The sequence below is a fragment of the Mirounga leonina genome, unplaced genomic scaffold, assembly GCF_011800145.1.
Source record: "Mirounga leonina isolate KUSES-001 unplaced genomic scaffold, KU_Mleo_1.0 Mir_125, whole genome shotgun sequence".
In the NCBI taxonomy this organism is placed as follows: domain Eukaryota; kingdom Metazoa; phylum Chordata; class Mammalia; order Carnivora; family Phocidae; genus Mirounga; species Mirounga leonina.
The window spans coordinates 11,905,085-11,926,092 of NW_023270305.1; the positions used below are offsets into that span (position 1 = coordinate 11,905,085).

At 39.8% G+C, this 21,008-nt stretch overlaps 1 protein-coding gene and 1 non-coding gene across 6 annotated transcripts in view; one reads left to right on the forward strand and one right to left on the reverse strand.

Moving 5' to 3' along the window:
* ITSN2 (intersectin 2) overlaps positions 1-21,008 on the reverse strand; it is a 140,428-nt gene that overhangs the window by 25,104 nt on the left and 94,316 nt on the right. For 4 of the 5 annotated variants that reach the window (XM_035000682.1, XM_035000683.1, XM_035000681.1 and 1 more), the window contains one exon: positions 20,692-20,883. In XM_035000682.1, coding sequence (XP_034856573.1) covers positions 20,692-20,883 — 192 coding nt within the window. Of the gene's footprint in view, positions 1-15,711; positions 19,035-20,691; positions 20,884-21,008 lie in introns of those variants that run through there. The other variant, XM_035000684.1, reaches the window with a different exon arrangement.
* On the forward strand, positions 1,279-1,384 carry LOC118008377. Its single transcript, XR_004678679.1, has one exon. It is a non-coding gene; the product is annotated as a U6 spliceosomal RNA (small nuclear RNA).

Genomic DNA, 21,008 nt, shown 5'->3' on the forward strand with positions numbered 1-21,008 from the left:
CCCCAGGCACAGGGGACTCTCACTGGGAGGACAAATCCCCATAACATCTGGCTTTAAAAACCATAGGGGATTAACTTTGAGAGTTCTTACAATCAGTGGGGCTTAACACCTAGAACTTTAAAAATCAGTGGGCACAGCTGTTGGAAAGCCAGCAGGTGACAGGAAACTGAGTCCCCACCCTTAAAGAGAATAGTAACAAACAGCCCTACCGAGAAACAGCATACAAGAAGCAGTTTGAAAAACGCTTGGGATATATGGGAAGATTTATTTACTAATCTCAGAACCTATGTTAGAGGGACAAGGATCTTTGGGAGACTTCTCCAAGAGCAAAGGAGCTGGTAGGGCTATTTCTCTCTCCTGACCCCCAGCCTAGACACATGAACACTTGTGGGAATCAGTGCATTGCAAACATTCTCCATCTAGTCTGCTAACACCAGATGCCCTGCCCCCGTGTTCTCCTGTGGACCCACCCCTCCAACCTGGCCTTGACAGAAATCCATCCAAAGCAGTGCTACAAACATGGCAGTGTGCAAGCAACCCCAAGAGGGGTCGGCACCACCCCAGAGTGACTCCTGCCCTAGGGAGAGGGAAAGAAAACCACACATACCAGTTCCACTTTGGCCCCAGGAGTGAGCTAGGGGTAGACATCTACCCTGACTGCAGCCCTGCCCACCAACGAAAGCTTCTCAGGGGACAACACAGGGAGAGCACTCTACAATTCAGTGCTATTGCAGCTCTAGTCAATGACTGGTCTGACCCAACTTAAGCACAAGGTGGCCCCAGACTGGCCCACTAACAACAGGGACCAAACCCTGCCTACAATGGGCAGAGAGAGCCACTGTAGACACCTGGACTGAAGGCAAATGCAGCTCAGCTACACCAGTAGGTTCTGGTGAACAGGGGAAATTGCACTGCAGAGCACCTCTTCTTCATAATGCCACTACTTTCGAGAGTTAACTTTCTTAACATATAGAAACAGACACAGAGAGTTAGATAAAACAAGGAGACAGAGGAATATGTCCCAAATGAAAGAGCAGGACAAAGTCATAGCAAGACAGCTAAATGAAAGAGATAGGTAATATGCCTGACAGAGAATTTACATAGAAAGAACCAGTGGGAGATGAAGAATTCAATAACTGAAGTTAAAAATATACTAGAGGGAATAAAGAATAGACTAGAGGAAGCAGATGAATGGATTAGTGACCTGGAGGGCAGAGTAATGGAAAGCAATCTGGCTGAATGGGAGAAAGGAAAAAGAGTAATAAAAATGAGAATAGAGTGCTTGCTTTGGCAGCACATATAGTGAAATTGGAACGATACAGAGAAGATTAGCATGGCCCTGTGCAAGGATGACACGCAAATTCGTGAAGCGTTCCATATTTTTGACAAGTATCATATGATCTCACTGGTATGAGGAATTCTTTTTTTTTTTAAGATTTTATTTATTTATTTGAGAGAGAGAAAGAGCACAAGAGGGGGGAGCGGGAGAGGGAGAAGCAGACTCCCTGCTGAGTAGGGAGCCCGATGCGGGACTCCATCCCGGGACTCCAGGATCATGACCTGAGCCGAAGGCAGTCGCTTAACCAACTGAGCCACCCAGGCGCCCCACTGGTATGAGGAATTCTTAATCTCAGGAAACAAACTGAGGGTTGCTAGAGTGATGGGGAGTGGGAGGGATGGGGTGGCTGGGTGATGGACACAGGAGGGTATGTGCTATGGTGAGCACTGTGAATTGTGTAAGACTGATGAATCACAGACCTATACCTCTGAAACAAATAATACATTATATGTTAAAAAACAAACAAAAAGGGATCCCAGAAGGAGAAAAGAAAGAAAAGGGGGCAGAATATTTATTTGAAGAAATAATAGCTGAAAACTTCCCAAATCTGGGAAACAGAAATCTAGATCCAAGAGGCACAGAGAGGCTCCAACAAAATCAACCCAAGAAAGTCCACACCAAGACACACAGTAATGGTAAAAAGTAGTGATAAAGAGAGAATTTTAAAAGGAGTAAGAGAAAAGAAAACAGTTACATACAAGGGAAATCCCATAAGGTTTTCAGCTGATTCTTCAGCAGAAACTTTGCAGGCCAGAAGAGAGTGGCATGATCTATTCAAAGTGCTGAAAGAAAAAACTGGCAACCAAGAATACTCTATCCAGCAAGGCTATCATTCGGAATAGAATGAGACATAAAGAATTTCCCAGAAAAACCTAAGTTAAAGGAATTCATGACCACTGAACCAGCCTTAAAAGAAATGTTAAAAGGGACTCTGAGTGGAAAGGAAAGACCATAAGCAGGAGTAAGAAAAGTAGGAAGCACAAAAGCGGTAAAATTAAGTGACTATAAAAATAAAAATCAGTCAAGGGACTCACAAAATAAAAGGATGTGAAGTATAATACCATATACCTAAAACATGGGGAGAAGGGGTAAAAATTTAGTGCTTTTAGAATGGGTTCAAACTTAAGTGACCATTAACTTAAAATAGACCATTATATGCATAGGATGTTATATACAAACCTTATGGTAAGGAAAAATAAAAAACTGGTAACAGAAATGCAAAAAATAAAGAGAAAGGAATCCAAGTATAGAAAGCCAGCAGACTATGAGAGAAAAGTGCAAGAGAAGAAAGAAACAGAGAATTATACAAAACAACCATAATAAAGTAACAAAATGGCAATAAGTAAGTACCTACAAATAGTTACTTTGAATGTAAATGGACTAAATGCTCCAATCAAAAGACAGAGGATGACAGAATGGATAAAAAAGCAAGACCCATCTATGTGTTGCCTTCAAAAGACTCACTTCAGACCTAAAGACCAAGCATACTGAAAGTGAAGGGATGGAAAAACATTTATCTTGCAAATGGAAGTGAAAAGAAAACAAAACTTATATCAGACAAAATAGACTTTAAAACAGACTGTAACAAGAGACAAAGAAGGACACCACATAATCTTACAGGGAACAATCCAATGAGAAGATATAACAACGGTAATTATTTAAGTACCCAACATGAGAGCACCCAAATACATAAAACAGCTAATAACAAACATAAAGGAAGTAATCGATAGTAATAAAGTAATATTGGGGGACTTTAACACTCTACTTACATCAGTGGATAGAGCATCCAAACACAAAATCAACAAGGAAGCAATGGCTTTGAATGACATAATGGCTCTAACAGATACATTCAGAATAGTCCATCCTAAAAAGGCAGAATACGGGGCGCCTGGGTGGCTCAGTTGGTTAAGCGACTGCCTTCGGCTCAGGTCATGATCCTGGAGTCCCGGGATCGAGTATCGCATCGGGCTCCCTGCTCGGCGGGGAGTCTGCTTCTCCCTCTGACCCTCCTCCCTCTCATGCTCTCTGTCTCTCATTCTCTCTCTCTCAAATAAATAAATAAAATCTTTAAAAATAATAATAATAATAAATAAAATAAAAAAATAAAAAGGCAGAATACACATTCTTTATAAGTGCACATGGAACATTCACCAGAACAGATCACATGTTAGGCTACAAGACAAGTCTCAACAAATTAAAAAAAAAACAAAAAAAACCAAACTGAAGTCATACCATGCATCTTTTCTGACCACAATGCTATGAAACTAGAAATCAACCACAAGAAAAAAATCTGGAAAGGCACAAATATATATGGAGGTTCAATAACATGCTACTAAACAATGAATGGGTCAACGAAGAAATCAAGAAGGAAATAAGAGGGGCGCCTGGGTGGCTCAGTTAGTAAAGCATCTGCCTTCAGCTCAGGTCATGATCCCAGGACCTGAATCTGCTTCTCCCTCTCCCTCTGCCCCTCCCCCAGCTCATGCTCTCCCTCAAATAAATAATTAAATCTTAAAAACAAGACAAAACCAAAACCAAAAAGGAAATAAGAAAGTACAGGGAAACAAATGAAAATGAAAACACAATGGTCCAAAATCTTTGAGATGCAGCAAAAGCTGTTCTAAGAGGGAAGTTCATAGCAATACAGGCCTACCTCGAGAAGCAGGAAAAATCTCAAATAAACAACCTAACTTTACACCCCAAGGTGTAAAATAAATAAAATAAATAAAATAAAACCCAAAACCAGTAGAAGGAAGGAAATAAAAAAGGTTTGAGCAGAAATAAATGAAATAGAAACTAAAAAAATAATAGAACAGATCAATGAAACCAGGAGCTGTTTCTTTGAAAAGATCAACAAAATTGATAAAACTTTAGCCAGACTCATAAAAGAGAGAGAGGGAGAAGAAGAAGGAGAGGGAGGACTCAAACAAAATCAGAAATAAAAGAGGAGAAATAACAACCAACACCACAGAAATACAAAGGATTATAAGAGAACATTATGGAAAAATATATGGCAACAAACTGGACAACCTAGAAGAAATGGATAAATTCCTAGAAACATATAACCTCCCAAAAGTGAATCAAGAAGAAATAGAAAATTTGAACAAACTGATTACCAGCAATGAAATTGAATGAATAATCAAAAAACTCCCAGCAAATAAAACTCCAGGACCAGATGGTGTCACAGATAAATTCGACCAAACATTTAAAGGAGCGTTATACTTATTCTTCTCAAACTATTCTAAAGAATAGAAGAGGAAAGGGCGCCTGGGTGGCTCAGTTGGTTAAGCGACTGCCTTCGGCTCAGGTCATGATCCTGGAGTCCCAGGATCGAGTCCCGCATCGGGCTCCCTGCTCAGCAGGGAGCCTGCTTCTCCCTCTGACCCTCCCCCCTCTCATGTGCTCTCTCTCATTCTCTCTGTCTCAAATAAATAAATAAAATCTTAAAAAAAAAAAAAAAAGAATAGAAGAGGAAGAAAAATTTCCAAATTCATTTTATGAGGCCAGCATTACCCTGATACCAAAGCCAGACAAAGACACTACAAAAAAATAACTACAGGCCAATTTCTCTGATGAACATAAGTGCAAAAATCCTTAAGAAAATATTAGCAAACCAAATTTAACAGTACATTAAAAAAATTATTCACTGCAATCAAGTGGGATTTATTCCTGAGATGCAAGGGTAGTTCAATATTTGCAGATCAATCAATGTGATACATCATATTAACCCATACCTAACATCATACTCAATGCTGAAAACTGAAAACTTTCCCTCTAAGATCAGGAACAAGATAACAATGTCCACTCTCACCACTTTTATTCACATAGTACTGGAAGTCCTATCCACAGCAATCAGACAAGAAAAAGAAGTAAAAGGCAACCAAAGTGGTAAAGAAGTAGTAAAACTTTCACTATTTGTAGATGACATGATACTATATATAGAAAACCTTAAAGACTCCAACAAAAAACTACTAGAAGTGATAAATGAATCTGCAGTATACAAAATCAATATACAGAAATCTGTTGCATTTCTACACATTAATAATGAAGTAGCAGAAAGAGAAATTTAAAAAAAACAATCCCATTTACAATTGCACCAAAAAGAAAAAGTACCTAGGAATAAACTTCACAAAGAGGTGAAAGACCTGTACTCTGAAAACTGTAAAATACTGATGGAAGAAATAGAAGATGACACAAACAAATGGAAAGATACTCCATGTTCATGGATTGGGAGAACAAATATTGTTAAAATGTCCATACTATCCAAAGCAATCCACAGATTTAATACAATCCTTATAAAAATACCCACGGGGTGCCTGGGTGGCTCGGTCAGTTAAGCAGCTACTTCTGGCTCAGGTCCTGGGATTGAGTCCCACATCAGGCTCCCTGCTCAGCAAGGAGTTTGCTTCTCCCTCTGCCTCTCCCTGCCACCCTCCCCCTGCTTGTGCATGCACTCTCTCTCTCTCATAAATAAATGAAATCTTTGGGGCGCCTGGGTGGCTCAGTTGGTTAAGTGACTGCCTTCGGCTCAGGTCATGATCCTGGAGTCCCGGGATCGAGTCCCGCATCGGACTCCCTGCTCGGCAGGGAGTCTGCTTCTCCCTCTGACCCTCCCCGTCTCATGCTCTCTCTCTCTCTCTCATTCTCGCTCTCAAATAAATAAATAAAATCTTTAAAAAAAAATACCCACAGCATTTTTTTTTCACAGAACTAGAATAATCCTAAAATTTGTATGGAACCACAAAAGACCCCAAGTAGCCAAAGCAATCTTGAAAAAGAACAAAACCGGAGGTATCACAATCCCAGATTTCAAGACAAACTACAAATCTGTGGTAATCAAACAGTATGATACTGACACAAAAACAGACACACTGATTAATGGAACAGAATAGAGAGCCCCAAAATAAACCCACAATTAAATCATCAATTAATCTTTGCCAAAGGAGGCAAGAATATGCAATGGGAAAAAGACAGTCTCTTCAAAAAATGGTGCTGGGAAAAGTGGATAGCTACATGTGAAAGAATGAAACTGGACCACTTTCTTACACCACACACAAAAATAAAATCAAAATGGATTGAAGACCTAAATGTGAGACTGAGTAAATAAAAATCCTAGAAGAGCAGAGGCAGTGATTTCTCGGACATCATTCACAGCAAGTTTTTTCTTTTCTTCTTCTTCTTTCTTTCTTTCTTTATTTGAGAGAGAGAGCCCATGCACACGTGTGCATGCACACGCACACACACACACACACACGAGCAGCGGGAGGGGCAAAGGGAGGGGGAGAGAGCGAATCTCAAGCAGACTCCACACTGAGCACAGAGCCTGATGTGGGGCTTGATCTCACGATCCCTGAGATCATGACCTGAGTTGAAATCAAGAATCAGATGCTTAACTGACTGAGCCACCCAGGTGCCCCCACAGCAAGTATTTTCTAGATATGTCTCCTGAGGCAAGGGAAACAAAAGCAAAAATAAACTCTTGGGACTACATAAAAATAAAAAGCTTCTGCACAAAAAGAAACAATCAACAAAAAGACAACCTAATGAATGGGAGAAGATATTTGCAAAAGACATACCTGATAAAGGGTTAGTATCCAAAATATGTAAAGAACTTATATAACTCAACACCAAAAAACCCCAAGTAACCCAATTAAAAATAGGCAGAAGACATGAACAGACATTTCTCCAAAGAAGACATCCAGACGGCCAACAGACACATGAAAAGATGCTCAACATCACTTGGCATCAAGAAAATACAAATCAAAACTGCAATGACATATCACCTAACACCTGTCAGAATGGCTGAAATCAAAAACATAAGAAACAACAAGTGTTGCCAAGGATGTGGAGAAAAAGGAACCCTCCTACACTGTTGGTGGAAATGTAAACTGGTATAACCACCATAAAAAACAGTATGGGAGTTCCTCAAAAAATTAAAGATAGAATTACCATACAGTTCAGTAATTCCATTACTGGATATTTACCCCAAGAATATGAAAACACTAATTAAAAAGATAAGAGCACACCTATGTTTACTGCAGCATTTACAATAGCCATATTATGGAAGCAGCACAAGTGTCCAGCCACAGATGAATGGATTAAGAAGATGGGGTGTGTGTGTGTATATATATATTATATATATATAATGCAATATTACTCAGCCATAAAAATGAACGAAATCTTGCCATTTGCAAAAACTGGATGGAGCTAGAGTGTATAATGCTAAGTGAAATAAGTCAGTCAGAAAAAGACAAATACCATATGATGTTACTCATATGTGGAATTTAGGAAATAAAACAAATGAAAAAGGAAAGAGGCAAAAAAACTCTTAAATTTAAATATAAAACTTTTAAATATAGAGAACTGGTGGTTATCAGGGAGGAGGTAGGTGGGAATGAGAGAAATAAGTGATGGGGATTAAGAGTATACTTATTGTGATGAGCACCAGGTGTTGTACAGAAGTGTTGAATCACTATATTGTACGCCTGAAACTCATATAACCCTGCATAGTAATTATACTGGAATTAAAATAAAAAAATTCAGCTAGATGCTGTTTACAACGACACCTAACATGTAATGTTACAGAAATGTCAGAAGTAAAGGTTTGGACAAAGCTCCACATTTACAATATATTAAAAGCAACTAGGGAGGTTTTATTAGCAACAGGCAAAAGAGGCTGTCAAAGATCTATGTAAACATTATAAATATTTAGGATGATATAATAATGCTGATTTCATTTGCAACTAACAAGATAGCATCAAAATGTAAAATTAACTGACAAAATTACCTCTGAAAGAGGAAGGAAGGAAGGAAGGAAGGAAGGAAGGAAGGAAGGAAGGAAGGAAGGAAGGAAAGAAGAAAGGAAGGAAGAAAGGAAGGAAGGAAGGAAGGGGCAAGGGAGGGAGAGAAGAAAAAAGAAAGAAAAAAATCTGAAAAATCTATAATCAAAGTAGTGGATTATAATATTTCTCAACGAAAATTAGTAAATATGAAAGATTTGAATGATATTAACAGGCTTAATATAATGAACACATACGCAAGGGAATACAAATTCTTCTCAAGCACCCACAGAATTAATTTCAACAAATGCCAGAGTCTATATTACTGTGCAAAAACATTTCCTGAATAAAGCTGAAAAATTAAACATTAAAATCATTTTCAAATGTATGTATGTATGTATGTATGTATTTTAATTTATTTATTTGACAGAGAGAGAGAGACAGCTAGAGAGGGAACACAAGCAGTGGGAGCGGGAGCGGGAGAGGGAGAAGCAGGCTCCTGGTTGAGCAGGAAGCCTGAGCGGGGCTCAATCCCAGGACCCTGGGATCATGACCTGAACCGAAGGCAGATGCTTAACAACTGAGCCACCCAGGCGCCCCTAAATGTTGTATTTAAAGAAGAGGTTCCTAAAAGCTCCACATAGCTTCCTCCTTTAGGAAAAGGTACCTCAATTTGCTTGACCTATCACTAGGATCACTCCTCTTCCTTAAAAATCTTCTTTACTTGGCTTCTAGGTCATACCTTGCCTCAGGTCCCCCTACCTCTCTGGCCAGTCCCCTCCTCTCCTTTCCTAGCTCCTCCTCAACCCAAAGACTTAACGTTGGAACCCAAAGGCTCAGCCTTGTAACTCTTCTCCACATACAGCCTTGCTGGTCCCACTGAGTCTCATAGCTTTAAGGATCATCTATGCACCGACACACTCCCAAACGTATACACCAGCCTGAATATATCCTCTGGACCTCACCATGTTCTACTGCCTACCCAGTATCTCCAACTATCCGTCTTAAAGGTAAGTGATGGTAATATCCAAAACCAAACTCCTAATCATCTTCCCTGCCCCTCCTCCTTCATCATGTGCCTTCATTTAATGGCAATTCCATCCCTCTGGTTGCTTAGGCCAAGATCTTTAGGGACATCCTTGATACTTTCCTTCTCGCATCCCACATTCAATCCACCTGTTGGCTCTGTCTTCAGAATATACCCATAGTCTCACCACTTCTATGTCCACTCGGATCATACTGATCGGGCCACTACCACTGTTCACCTGGATTACTGAACTAGGCTCTTAATGTGCTTGCTTCTGAGCCCTGTTTGCTTCTGAGCCCTTCCCTGTCCCAACCCCGCTTTCATCTAGCAAGCCAGAGCTATCCTGTTAAAGCATATCAGATCATATCCTTCCTTTGATTAAAACCCTTTGATGGGTTCTTGTCACTCCCAGCAAAAGCTAAGGTTCTTACAAACAGCTTCCAAGAACTTAACCAGTCTCCCCCATTTCCCCAGTTAACCCTCTGCTCTCACTTCTTCCTTTGCTTCTCCCTCTGTTCCAGCCACACTAGCCTCCATACTGTTCCTTAAGCATTACAGTCATGCTCCTGATTGAGGCCCTGGCATGTGCTCTTCCCTCTGCCCAGAATGATCTTCCAGATATTTACATGGCTCCCTCCAGATATCCCTCCTGTCCTTTAAGTCTTTGTTCACATGTCACCACTTTAGAGAGGCTTTATCTGAGAAGCCAGTTTAAAACTGAAATCCGTCTGGATCCACACTCCCCCACCAACCTATCCCTCCCTTTCCCTAACCTGCTTTAATTTTCTAAGACATGACATATTTATTCATTTTGTTTGTTTTCTGTCTTGCCCTACTTAACTGTCAGCTCCAAGAGGGGAGGAATTTCTTTTTTTTGTCTATGTTATAATCTGCTATATCCCCAGTGTCTGACACATAGTAGGTCTTCAACAAGTATTTGTAGTCTGTGATATGAAGATAAGCTCTGAACTGCAGGAGATGGTACATCGATATTAACTGCAGGTGGACAGAGAATGATGAAAACTTCCTGGTAAGTTCTTTCTGGCAGACAGGAAGGGTGGGAAAGCAAGAAAAAGAGATCATGGCGACCATCAGGTCAAAGTCCTCAGGGCCACAAGAACCACCCCCCACAACTTGCGTGAGGACACAGAGACTGACAGCTGAGTTATGCACAACGAATGACAGCTCTGTGAACTGTGTCCCACAGAGTCAGTAGCAGCTGCAGAATAAACGCATGCGAGAGCAAGAAGCAAAAGAGAGACGTCTAAGAAAGCAGAGGAGGGAGCTCTGTGAAGACTCCAAAAGGTGAAGGACAAAAGACGGTTTGTGATGACTGACACAAAGAGAGCTTGTTCGGATTATGTCATAAAGTCCCAGAAAAGTCCTTGCCCATTGTGAGAAGAGCAATGCCACTGAACAACGCTATTCTCTGTGCCCAAACAAGCAGCCAGAGTATCACATAATGGTTTTCAGTCTGTGTAGAAGCTCAGTGAAAAGACAATTTTAACAGTAAATCCAGATGACTAAACAGTGTGCATTTTCTGATGGCTGCCTTTAAAAAAAATGATTTTATTTATTTATTTGAGAGAGAGAGAGAGCATGAGTGGGAGGGGGAGCAGAGGGAGAGGGAGAAGCAGACTCTGGGCAGAGCACAGAGCCCAACATGGGGCTTGATCCCACGACCCTGAGATCATGACCTGAGCCGAAATCAAGAGTCGGGTGCTCAACTGACTAAGCCAGCCAGGCGCCCCTGAAGACTGCCTTTAATACAGAAGTTCTGTCAGGGCACCAGATAATTACTGCAGATCTTGTTTTGTAAAAGAATAGCAGTTTATCCACTTAGCAACTATTACTGAATACAAACTGTGTACCAGGTAGTATGCTCCCACTATGTAGCCACAGATCTTTGTGATTTTGTTTCTGGAAATTTATACAATTGTTGAACAAGCTGTTAAACTCTATGTCTTCTTTATGCCTGTCAATTCTTTGTCACCAGGAGTTAGGTTGTTTAAGCACAAAAAGAGAAGTTAATATTGTATTCTAATATTGCAGACCATCAGAAAGCAAAATATTTGGTTATCAGTAAACAGAAGTATTCTGGAACTTCCCAGAGCAAGTCTGCTGATAAATGCAAGTTGACAAAGAAACATTTTATGGGTTTTATTTTTACTTTTGAATCTACAGTGATGAATCTACATAAGCCTAAAAGAAAGCAAAGACCTCCCAATGGTAGACAGAGGTGCCTCTGAGGCTGAGCCTCAGAAGGAGGTTCGTTCAGGCTGATCCTCGTGACACCTTCTAGACTGCTAGAGTTCTCTCATGGACCCAACTGAGGGACGTGACGTGCTATGCAGACACAGAACATTATGAAGAGGTGTCATGCAACTCTAGTCTTTGTGTGTTTGCCCAACAGATAGCCTTTAATCTGAACATAAAAATAACTGTTACCAACATGCGTATGATGATTTACAACCTCTCATCAACCCTCTGAACAACGGATCCCACTCTGACCCCTGTTGTGTAAATATATGGCAAGTCTGAAGTTTGGTGGCTAAGAGACAGTGCAGAATTTAGAGCTATGAAATCCCTACATCTAGGCCTGTTGGTTCAAGTCTTACACTTTGAAATGCCAGGCCATTCTAAATGGCGCTTACACAGCCATCTTCCTTGAGGCAAACCATGCACGACAGCGTGTACAAACGTGACCTGGTCTGATGCTCGCCGGACTGAATTCTAGAGGAAAAAAGGGGCACTTTTCTGGAAATGCCAACAGAGTTCTCACTCATTTAGCTCATTTTTGTGTCTAAGTGACGACTGGTACCTACATGACCTTCTCTGTCACACATGCAATGAGTAGCTGTGTCTAAAAGCTAATCTCGTACGGACTGTTCCACATATTTCTGACTTGGAGTCAGACTGGGAATCGCATGGCTAACCCAGACATGTACCCGAAGTACTCAGTCCATTGCTTAGAACAAAGCAAACGCTTAGTAAATGTTCGCTATTATTTCCAGTATCTGTGTGTTAGACACTGAAGTCCCAGCTGCAGGGTAGGTATTCTCAACCTCACTATACAGGTGCGGCTGTCTCAGGAAGTGAGTGGGGAGAGCCAGGATTCAGAGCAAACCTCCCACTACACTCCCCGCCACATTCGTTCTAGCACTCTCTTTGATTTTTATCACTCCCTTTGACTAAGTATATTTGCCTTTTGACAACAGCATTAAGACATCGCTCTCATTTCAGAACTTGTTATTGTTTAAAACAAAGTTTAAAACGTGATTATGAAGACAAACTACTCAAACAACAGGCAAAGGATTTAAATACACATCTCTCTAAAGAAGATATGCAAATGGCCAACAAGCACATGAAAAGATGCTCAACATTATTAGTCATCGAGGAGATGTAAATCAAAACCACAATGAGATGTCTCTTCACACCCAGAGGGATGGCTACAATAAGAAGTCAGATAATAACAAGTGTTGGTGAGGATATGAAGAAAGAGAAATTTTGTGCCCTGCTGGTGGGAATATAAAATGGTGTAGCTACTTTGGAAAACAGTCTGGCAGTTCCTCAAAAAGTTAAACACAGAGGTGTGCCGGGGTGGCTCAGTTGGTTAAGTGTCTGCCTTTGGCTCAGGTCATAATCTCGGGGTCCTGGGCTCAAGCCCCGCATCGGGCTCCCCACTTAGCAGGGAGCCTACTTCTTCTCCCTCTCCCTCTGCTCCTCCCCACCATTCATGCTCTTTCTTGGTCTCTCTCAAATAAATAAAATTGTAAAAAAAAAAAAAAAGTTAAACATAGAATTGCTATTTGATGTAGTAATTCCATTCCTACTTAGGTGTATATTCAAGAGAAATGAAGACGTATGTCCACACAAAAACTTGTACATAAATATTCGTAGCAGCATTGTTCATAATAGTCAAAAGGCAGAAACAACCCAAATGTCCATCAACTAAAGAATGGATAAGCAAAATGTGGTGTACCCATACAGTGGACTATGACTTAGTCATAAAAAGGAACGAAGTACAGAGGCATACTACAGCGTGGATGTACCTTGAAGATATTATGCTGAGTAAAATAAGCCAGTCACAAAACTCACACATTTTATGACTCCATGTATATAATATGTCCAGAAGAGGCAAACATATGGAGAGAGAAAGTAGCTAAATAGTGGCTGCCTACGGCTGGAGGTGGGGGTTGTACAGGACGGTAGGAAGGTAACAGTTGAAGGATACAGGGCTTCTTTTGGGGGTGATGAAAATGTTCTGGAATTAGCCATCTGTGGTGACAGTCACCCAACACTGGATATACTAAAAACCATTCAATTGTACACTTTAACTGGGTAAACTGTGTGGTGTATGATTTATATCTCAATAAAACTGTTACCAAAAGAAGTGATTATGTTCAACTTTATCCTTCCAGACACTATTCTTAAAGATCCCTGTCCTTGTTTGTCATATCCAGTCTTTGTCTCCTGGCTTCTTCTCTGTTGTGTACTTTCTACAAAGAGCAGACACTGTGCCGCCTCTGATTTCTCCTCTTTCCTTCCCGCGGTTCCAGGGAAGGCTGTACTGCGGAAGTCTCACTGCTCTAGAAGGGGTGGCGCTGTCCGCACGCCGGCGTGGACGGTCAGAGCGTGGCTCTGGAGCCGAGCCATGTGGCTTTGAGCTCAGCTCTACCGCTTACTGGCTGTGTAACCTTGGACAAGTTATTTAGCTTTTGCTTTAACTTCCGTATCTGTAAAAAGAAAATTATAATGAGGTTTTAAAAGCACTTGGGACTTCAGAAAAGTACCTAGATTAATAAGCGCTCAATGAAGGGCACTTTCCTTTTCCTTTTACTGGTATGAGCAATGAACCAGCGCTTCCTTATTCTCCTAGAACCTGTTTCCTGCCTCTGCGGGTGCCCTTCGAGGTCTCACCCGTAACTGCTGACACCCTCAGGTGATCAGCTCACCTACTTTCATGGGCTCAACGCCATCAACCTGCATTCATCCCACCAGCCAACGTCCTGCTGCCATGCGGCTCAGTCCTCTGACCACCTGCTGGACCGGCCTACCCGGGTGTCCCACTGGTGCTTTGTAGTCAAAACCAAACTCTTCTTCCCCTAACTCTGATTCCTTACTGTAGCTGGTGGCACCACTATTCTATCTGTCACCGGGATACAAACCTGCCCACACATCCCATCCATTCCCAACTCCTGCCAATGTTCCTTCAGCAACAGTTCTTAGCTCTGTTTCATCACTTTCCCCCCACCTTGGCTTCATAGCAGAATCATCTGAGGAGCTCTGAAAAATCCCCACATGCAGACCTTGCTTTAGACCATTTAAATGAGGACCCAGGCATCCCAGGTGATCCGAAGGCATCTCATTCAAGCTAGAGAATCTCTGATTCAGCCTTTGGTCTGCCTCTCAAGCCCCAACTTTCACTATTTTTGGCTTTGCACTTCCACTCCAGCCATAATGAACTGCTTATAAAATCACTGCCCCCTCCCACACCTCCACCGTTCTTATCTTTATCGTACTCTTCACCATCCCACCCCCCCATCTGGCTTACTATTTATCTTATCGATCTCGCAGTTGCCTCCTCCAGGAAGTCTGCTCTAACCAATCTACAGTGAATGAGGTATTCCTCCTCTGTACTTTCTTGGTGCCCAGTGAATGTCTACCACTGTGCTTAGTGTTAGCATGCTGTTCTAGGAATTATCTGCCTATGCACCTGACCCCCTCACAGAGCAATGTACTACCTGAGCCCAGGACTAGCTGACACTCATTTTCACATTCTCAGCAGTTAGTCCCCTGCTTGGCCTTATGCAACCTCTGGAAAGAGGTTGTTTATGCCAGACATTCACAGATGGGTTGGAGTTTGATCCATATTTTTTCACTCAAGGTGAAACCACCAACTTGATTACTTAAGTGTAAACCTCTACTTAAGTCCGGTGCCTCCAAGCATCCACTGCAGTTTCTTTTATATAGACTCTTGTTTTGTACTAAGAATGTTTTATCTTGCATTTGCAATGAGTATCAACTTGTAAGTTCCCGCCACTCTTTTTAGAAAAAAGTTGGAGTAAAAACTGTAAACAACATAGTAGTCTATTATCCTAGATTATATTTTCTTTTACTTTCAAATAAAAATTTCTTTTGCTTTTGAGATACATATGATTATCTTGGATCCAATTACCTCGATCTTGACCCTTTTTTTTTTTTTTTAAGATTTTATTTATTTGACAGAGAGACGCAGTGAGAGAGGGAACACAAGCAGGGGGAGTGGGAGGGGGAGAAGCAGGCTTCCCACCGAGCAGGGAGCCCGATGCGGGACTCGATCCCAGGACCCTGAGATCACGACCCGAGCAGAAGGCAGACGCTTAACGACTGAGCCACCCAGGCGCCCCGATCTTGACCATTTAAAAATTTCTTTTGCCTTTTGTGATATAAAACAATTCACTGGCCTGTACCCACAGACTATGTTAAGGAAAAAGAGAAATTCCAAAGAAATTCAATCACGACTACATATAGTTAAAAATACATTTCAAAGGGTACTTCAAAAGAAATACACAATACAAGCAACATGGTTTGTGTCCTTTTAATAAACACACTTGCGTAGTTATATTACAATTTGGTAAAAATAAAAACAGATGACCTCATGCCAAGCGTGCCTAGCATCCGCACAATCTCAATACCTTTAATACTATAGTTGTAAGACACACACAATGAAAATTTAAGGCAAAAACAGCACTTCGCGACAATAACTTATTACAGCAGCATCATAGCAGCATCCAATAGTGCCACTTTAGGCAAAGTCTCTCAGTATTTCCATTACAGATTCTATGTACAAGAACTTATAACTTGGTAAAATTTATTCTAAGAAAACTTGGCAAATAAAGCTTTGGACTGGAATTGGCATTTCTTTCTCTACTTTTCTTTCCCCCACTTTCAAACTATCAGTATTCATGTTGTATTTTAAAAATAAAATAGCAGTTACATTTTTTAATAGTGGTATTATTTTTAAATGACTCCTTAAGGTAAAGTTTTAGAGGAAACTATATAATGGGTGGGATTGATTTAAATATTCACATTTGCTAAAAAATCAGCTTTGGTTTTAGAACAGATTTTTTTCATCGCTGGAAAACCTATCAGGTTTAATCACATACTTTAAAAATGATTATCACAAAAAAAATGATTATCACATACTACAATCTTTAAACAGGTTTTTGTTTTTTTTTTTTTTTTTAAAAACAAAGAGGTATTTGGATTCTTCCTATGGGGTTCAGATTTATTCCCATTTTAAAAAAATTCTGTGTTCCTGATAAACCCTTTCCTTCTAATGTTGCTTTCTAAGCCAACTGAAGGCCGCCTCTCATCCTGAATGAGGAAGAGATCAAACAACATGGCTGAACGGGAGGTACTGTGAAGGACTGACTGCATGCACTTCTAAGAAGGATTTAGGTTACTCTTACGTGTCATTAAATGTCCTTTACTTTTAGCTTTCTCTCAAATATATGGCAAAATACCTACCCAAAGAGTGGTATTTCAGGAAATACAGTAAACTTATCTTCCAGACCAACATCCAGCTTAAGTATGCCATTATGTGATTTGCTTTTAGTCCATGGGTACCTGATGAATGTATTATTTTTCATATTGGTTACAGATGCTAAGCTCTACCTGAATGTCATTCTTGATAACTTTTATTTATCAGGGTTACAATGAAGCAATTTGAGCTATAAAAATGCCCTTGAAATAATTTATCAGTGTATTAGATAAGCCCCAATTCAAAATTATAAAGAGAAAATGTTATATCAAATTGTGCGGCTAATTAACAGTGGTCTGATTTCCACTCTCAGGGTTTAAAATGCATTTAAAGTAACTGTCCTTAATCTGAAGCCAAAGAGTGCAAAAGCCGAAAGTTCAGAAAATAAAAGGCAAGACCAAGTAATCCGTACACTTTGGAAGATCAGCTGAATCCACAAGGACTCAGTCTTTGCACTGTCTCCTTTAGTGACTGCAGGCAAATCTGTTATCCCATGTGTAAAGTGTTGTTATTGCTTTCCTATTAATGTCGTATTTTATAAAAGTACCATGATGATGCCAAATGCTAAAAATTGAGGTGGTCTAATAACTAGAAACCCCTGCCCCAAGGAGCACACATACACATCATCATACATCCCAATAATGTTAAGCGTTTTGAAACACAGACCTCTGAACTTTATGTAAAGTTCTACCTAAACTGTTGATTCCTTCTCAAGAAAAGTTATGATTTAGGCAATGACTGAAATTATTCATTCACAATGTATAGGCACATTAACATAAATATTGCACAAAATATGCCTCTAACTGAAACTCAGAGATATAAAAACATATTTCACTCTTCTTAAAGAACTCTGTGAGGAAATAAGACTCTGTGATTGTATGTATACTTTTCCTGATAATACTCTGACATTCATAAACAGTAGATTGCACTGCAGTTTGTAAACATTTTAAATTGCATAAACTTGTCATTGATTTTCAAATACACTTTAATACTGCCTACTAAAACTCCTTTTTGTCTCAGCTAGGTACTCTCACATCATTTACTTATTTATAATAACGTTTATTATCTTTAAAGTGTTTTCCATTCAAAGAAAAGGAGTAAAATCCTATGCCAAAGTAGGCAATGTGTCTGAAGACAAGATATTAGCCAGATAATTCTGGATGGTAAAATCAGTCTTCTAGCCTCAGAGCAGCTTCATGGACATAGAAGAATGCCCGCTCTCACACATCTTTCCTCCACTCAAATTCATTCCTGACTGAGCAGTCTGTATGCCTGCTTCAGGGGCTTTTAAACTCTTCAAGGATTCCTTATGATTTTTACTCAGTACATTAAGAAGAACATCAACGTGTGTTATTTTATGACCTGGGACAGGTAGTCACCTAATTAAAATAGGTATCATGAATTTTGACTTTAGAATGTATTCTAGATCTAAACGCTAAGCTAGGGAAGGTTTCCTATCTCACCACCAATGATGGGAGCCTTTCATTCCTCAAAAAGAATCCATTTTTAGGTCACCTGTAAAGAAGTAACAACTAACCGCTATAGCATACGGTGCAGGATCTTCATTAGCCCAGAGCTCATGGACCCTACGGGAACCCCCACAGTACAGTGCCCGTTCGTGGGTGGCTGAGAGAGAGGAGACATAGCCCGCTCTGCACATCCTGCTGGGGTGGGCTGCTTTCCTCTTTTCTGAGAAAAGCTTCCCAGAAGTGTTATTGCTCCCACCCGGAAATGCACAGAAAATAGAGAAAAGGTTATTTCCAGTTCTTGGCCTTTAAACGAATTTAAATATTGGTACTCATGGTGGCATATTAGAAAGTAACAGAGTAAACAGTGCATATTTGGGAGCAAATCACATACTGAACCAGTTAAGAGCTCACTGTGATTAGGATTAGATCAAACGTAAGAGCAAAACATAAGCAAGTTTTATCTGAACTGTAATGAATATACATGTTGCAGTAACATTAGAAAAGCATGGCAGCCCATTCCAAACCAGTGAGAATAGTTTGTGCAAATAGTGGGTCTTTGTGTGTTTGAACTCCCACCATGTAAGGGCAAACTCAATATGCATGCTAATGACCTACAATTACCAAATTAAAAAAGAAGAAAAATGCTAAAGGATGCCAGAGTGAACAGCAGGGAAAGCCACACAAAGACCCACTATCCTTTAACTTGTTACAAATAAATTTTAACTGTAAATTAGAAACACAAAGAAATAATCACAAGTGGCTCTAACATTCAAACGAAGTTAATGAATTGTGTAGGAGATATTTGATCAGGGCTGCCTGCCCTGCCTCCACGCTAGAGTCAAACTTGGATAGTGGGTCTCTGGGGTGCTTTCACACTGGAAGACAACATTGGGTCCTATAAAAAGAAAAATGAGGAATAAAATGAACATAAAGCAAATTAAGTGGGTGAGAAAAAATTTGACTAATAACATGCAACATCAACTAATCTGAATTATTAAAATTCTCAAAACATCCTAATTACATAATAAAATGAAAATAGTAACTGTAAGGGCCCAAGAAACACCAATGGTAATCTAAAATTTAACGAGTTTTCACAGATGCATATATTCCCGGCTGTTCTTCCTTTAGAACAGCTTTTATCTGTTCTTTATATTCCTTATTATATAAGACTTAATTGGAAAAAAGTATTCCTCCATTGGAAAACAAGATAAATAACAACAACAACAAAGCACTTGGAAACCCGTCCCCTCACATCCTGGGCACTAGAAAAGCCAAATGTACTCCTGTACTGGGTGCCTCCAAGCTTCACTAGCCAAAGAGCTTCCAGACCCCAGAGGTCTGAGAAGTATCTTCCCCTCTCAGGGCCAGGGAAGGTCCCTCGGGTATGTCTAATTAATTAGATAAATGGGCAAGCTCTGGAAGCTGCCAACCATTAGCAGAGCTTCAAAACGGTCATCTAGGTAGCCCACATTTTTAGGGAATGTTCAAACCATAAAAAACTCAACTCCTCCCACATCCAAATTGGGACATTTAGTTGCTTTATCTAAAGGAAAGCCTTCTCCCAGGATCAGAACTATCTTTAGAGCTACAAGCTCTACAGTGAAAATAATGCACTAATACTTCAAAATGACAGATCTAGTATAAATTCATAATACTTGCACTGAATCATAAGCATATCTCAGCTTGACTGGGTTACATTTATATGTTCTCAGAAACTAAAATGAAAGGCTAAATATTTTAGATAATTTCACAATGATAAAAATATAAATCATGATGAATCATGATGTATTTTGTATAAAAGAAAACAAAAACAAAAGCAAAAGGGTGGGGAAAAGTGACATTTTATAAAAGTAAAAAGTATTTCCAAGTACTGTTTGTTCTCTAACTATTGTAAATGCATGTTTATTGTCAAATATAAGAAAGGCTAGGTAACTACTAAGAGAGAACTTTATATAATACCGTATTTCACACTGAGATCTGGATCCTTGTTCTAAAAATAGTGAAACAGATCTTGATTCACGTATCTCTTATGGCATTAGGTATCTTAAAAAAATCACCTAATAGAGTTTTGCAAACAGTTTAAACGGGTTTTTAATTTTCTGCTAACCTGGATGATGTGTAAATATGTGGATATTAAATGAGAAGGTTGCAAAATTAATAGCACCTGTACTCTCAAAGGGTAATTTGAGTAGGTGAATATGGTAATTACTGGCTGCTCTTTATTAAGCAGAAAAAGATCATTAGAGGTCAAAAAGGATGGCGGTAAAGGGAAGTTGAAGTATAGACTGCTCTTATACCCAAGAACCTGTAAAAGAGTTAACACATTTTTTCAGATAAAGTCTAATAGTAAGGTCTAAAGCTAAGAAAAAAAGTATTTAAAGCAGTATAACTTTTGATTTTGTGAAAAATTTCCTTTTGCAATTTATTGCTTTCATCACTAATATATACTTGCTAAGAGTGCTGAGTTTAAGATAATGCTCTGGGACAGAATGAGTGCAGTGCTGCATATGAAAGCTTTGGCACTAGCTGAGAGGCAGTTTGATATTACTCACACTGTTGACTTGGATCGGAGTCTGTTGTCATCTTAACATAGTTTGAAGGAAAGAGACCAGTCACCCCGTTGATTTCTCCTTGCCACCAGTCAGGATCATCTTTGTTCAAAACATTGATAAGCTGTCCCTTGGAGAAATTCAGCTCATCCTCGTTATTTGCCCCATAGTCATACATGGCAATCACCTGACACACTACCAGAAAAAGAACAAAATAATTAATTATTCCTACAAAGGTCCCATGTTAAAACTGCCCTCAGATTTAAATTACTCTAACATTAAGTGTTAACATTAGGTTAAAATTTCCCTTGAGCTGCTCT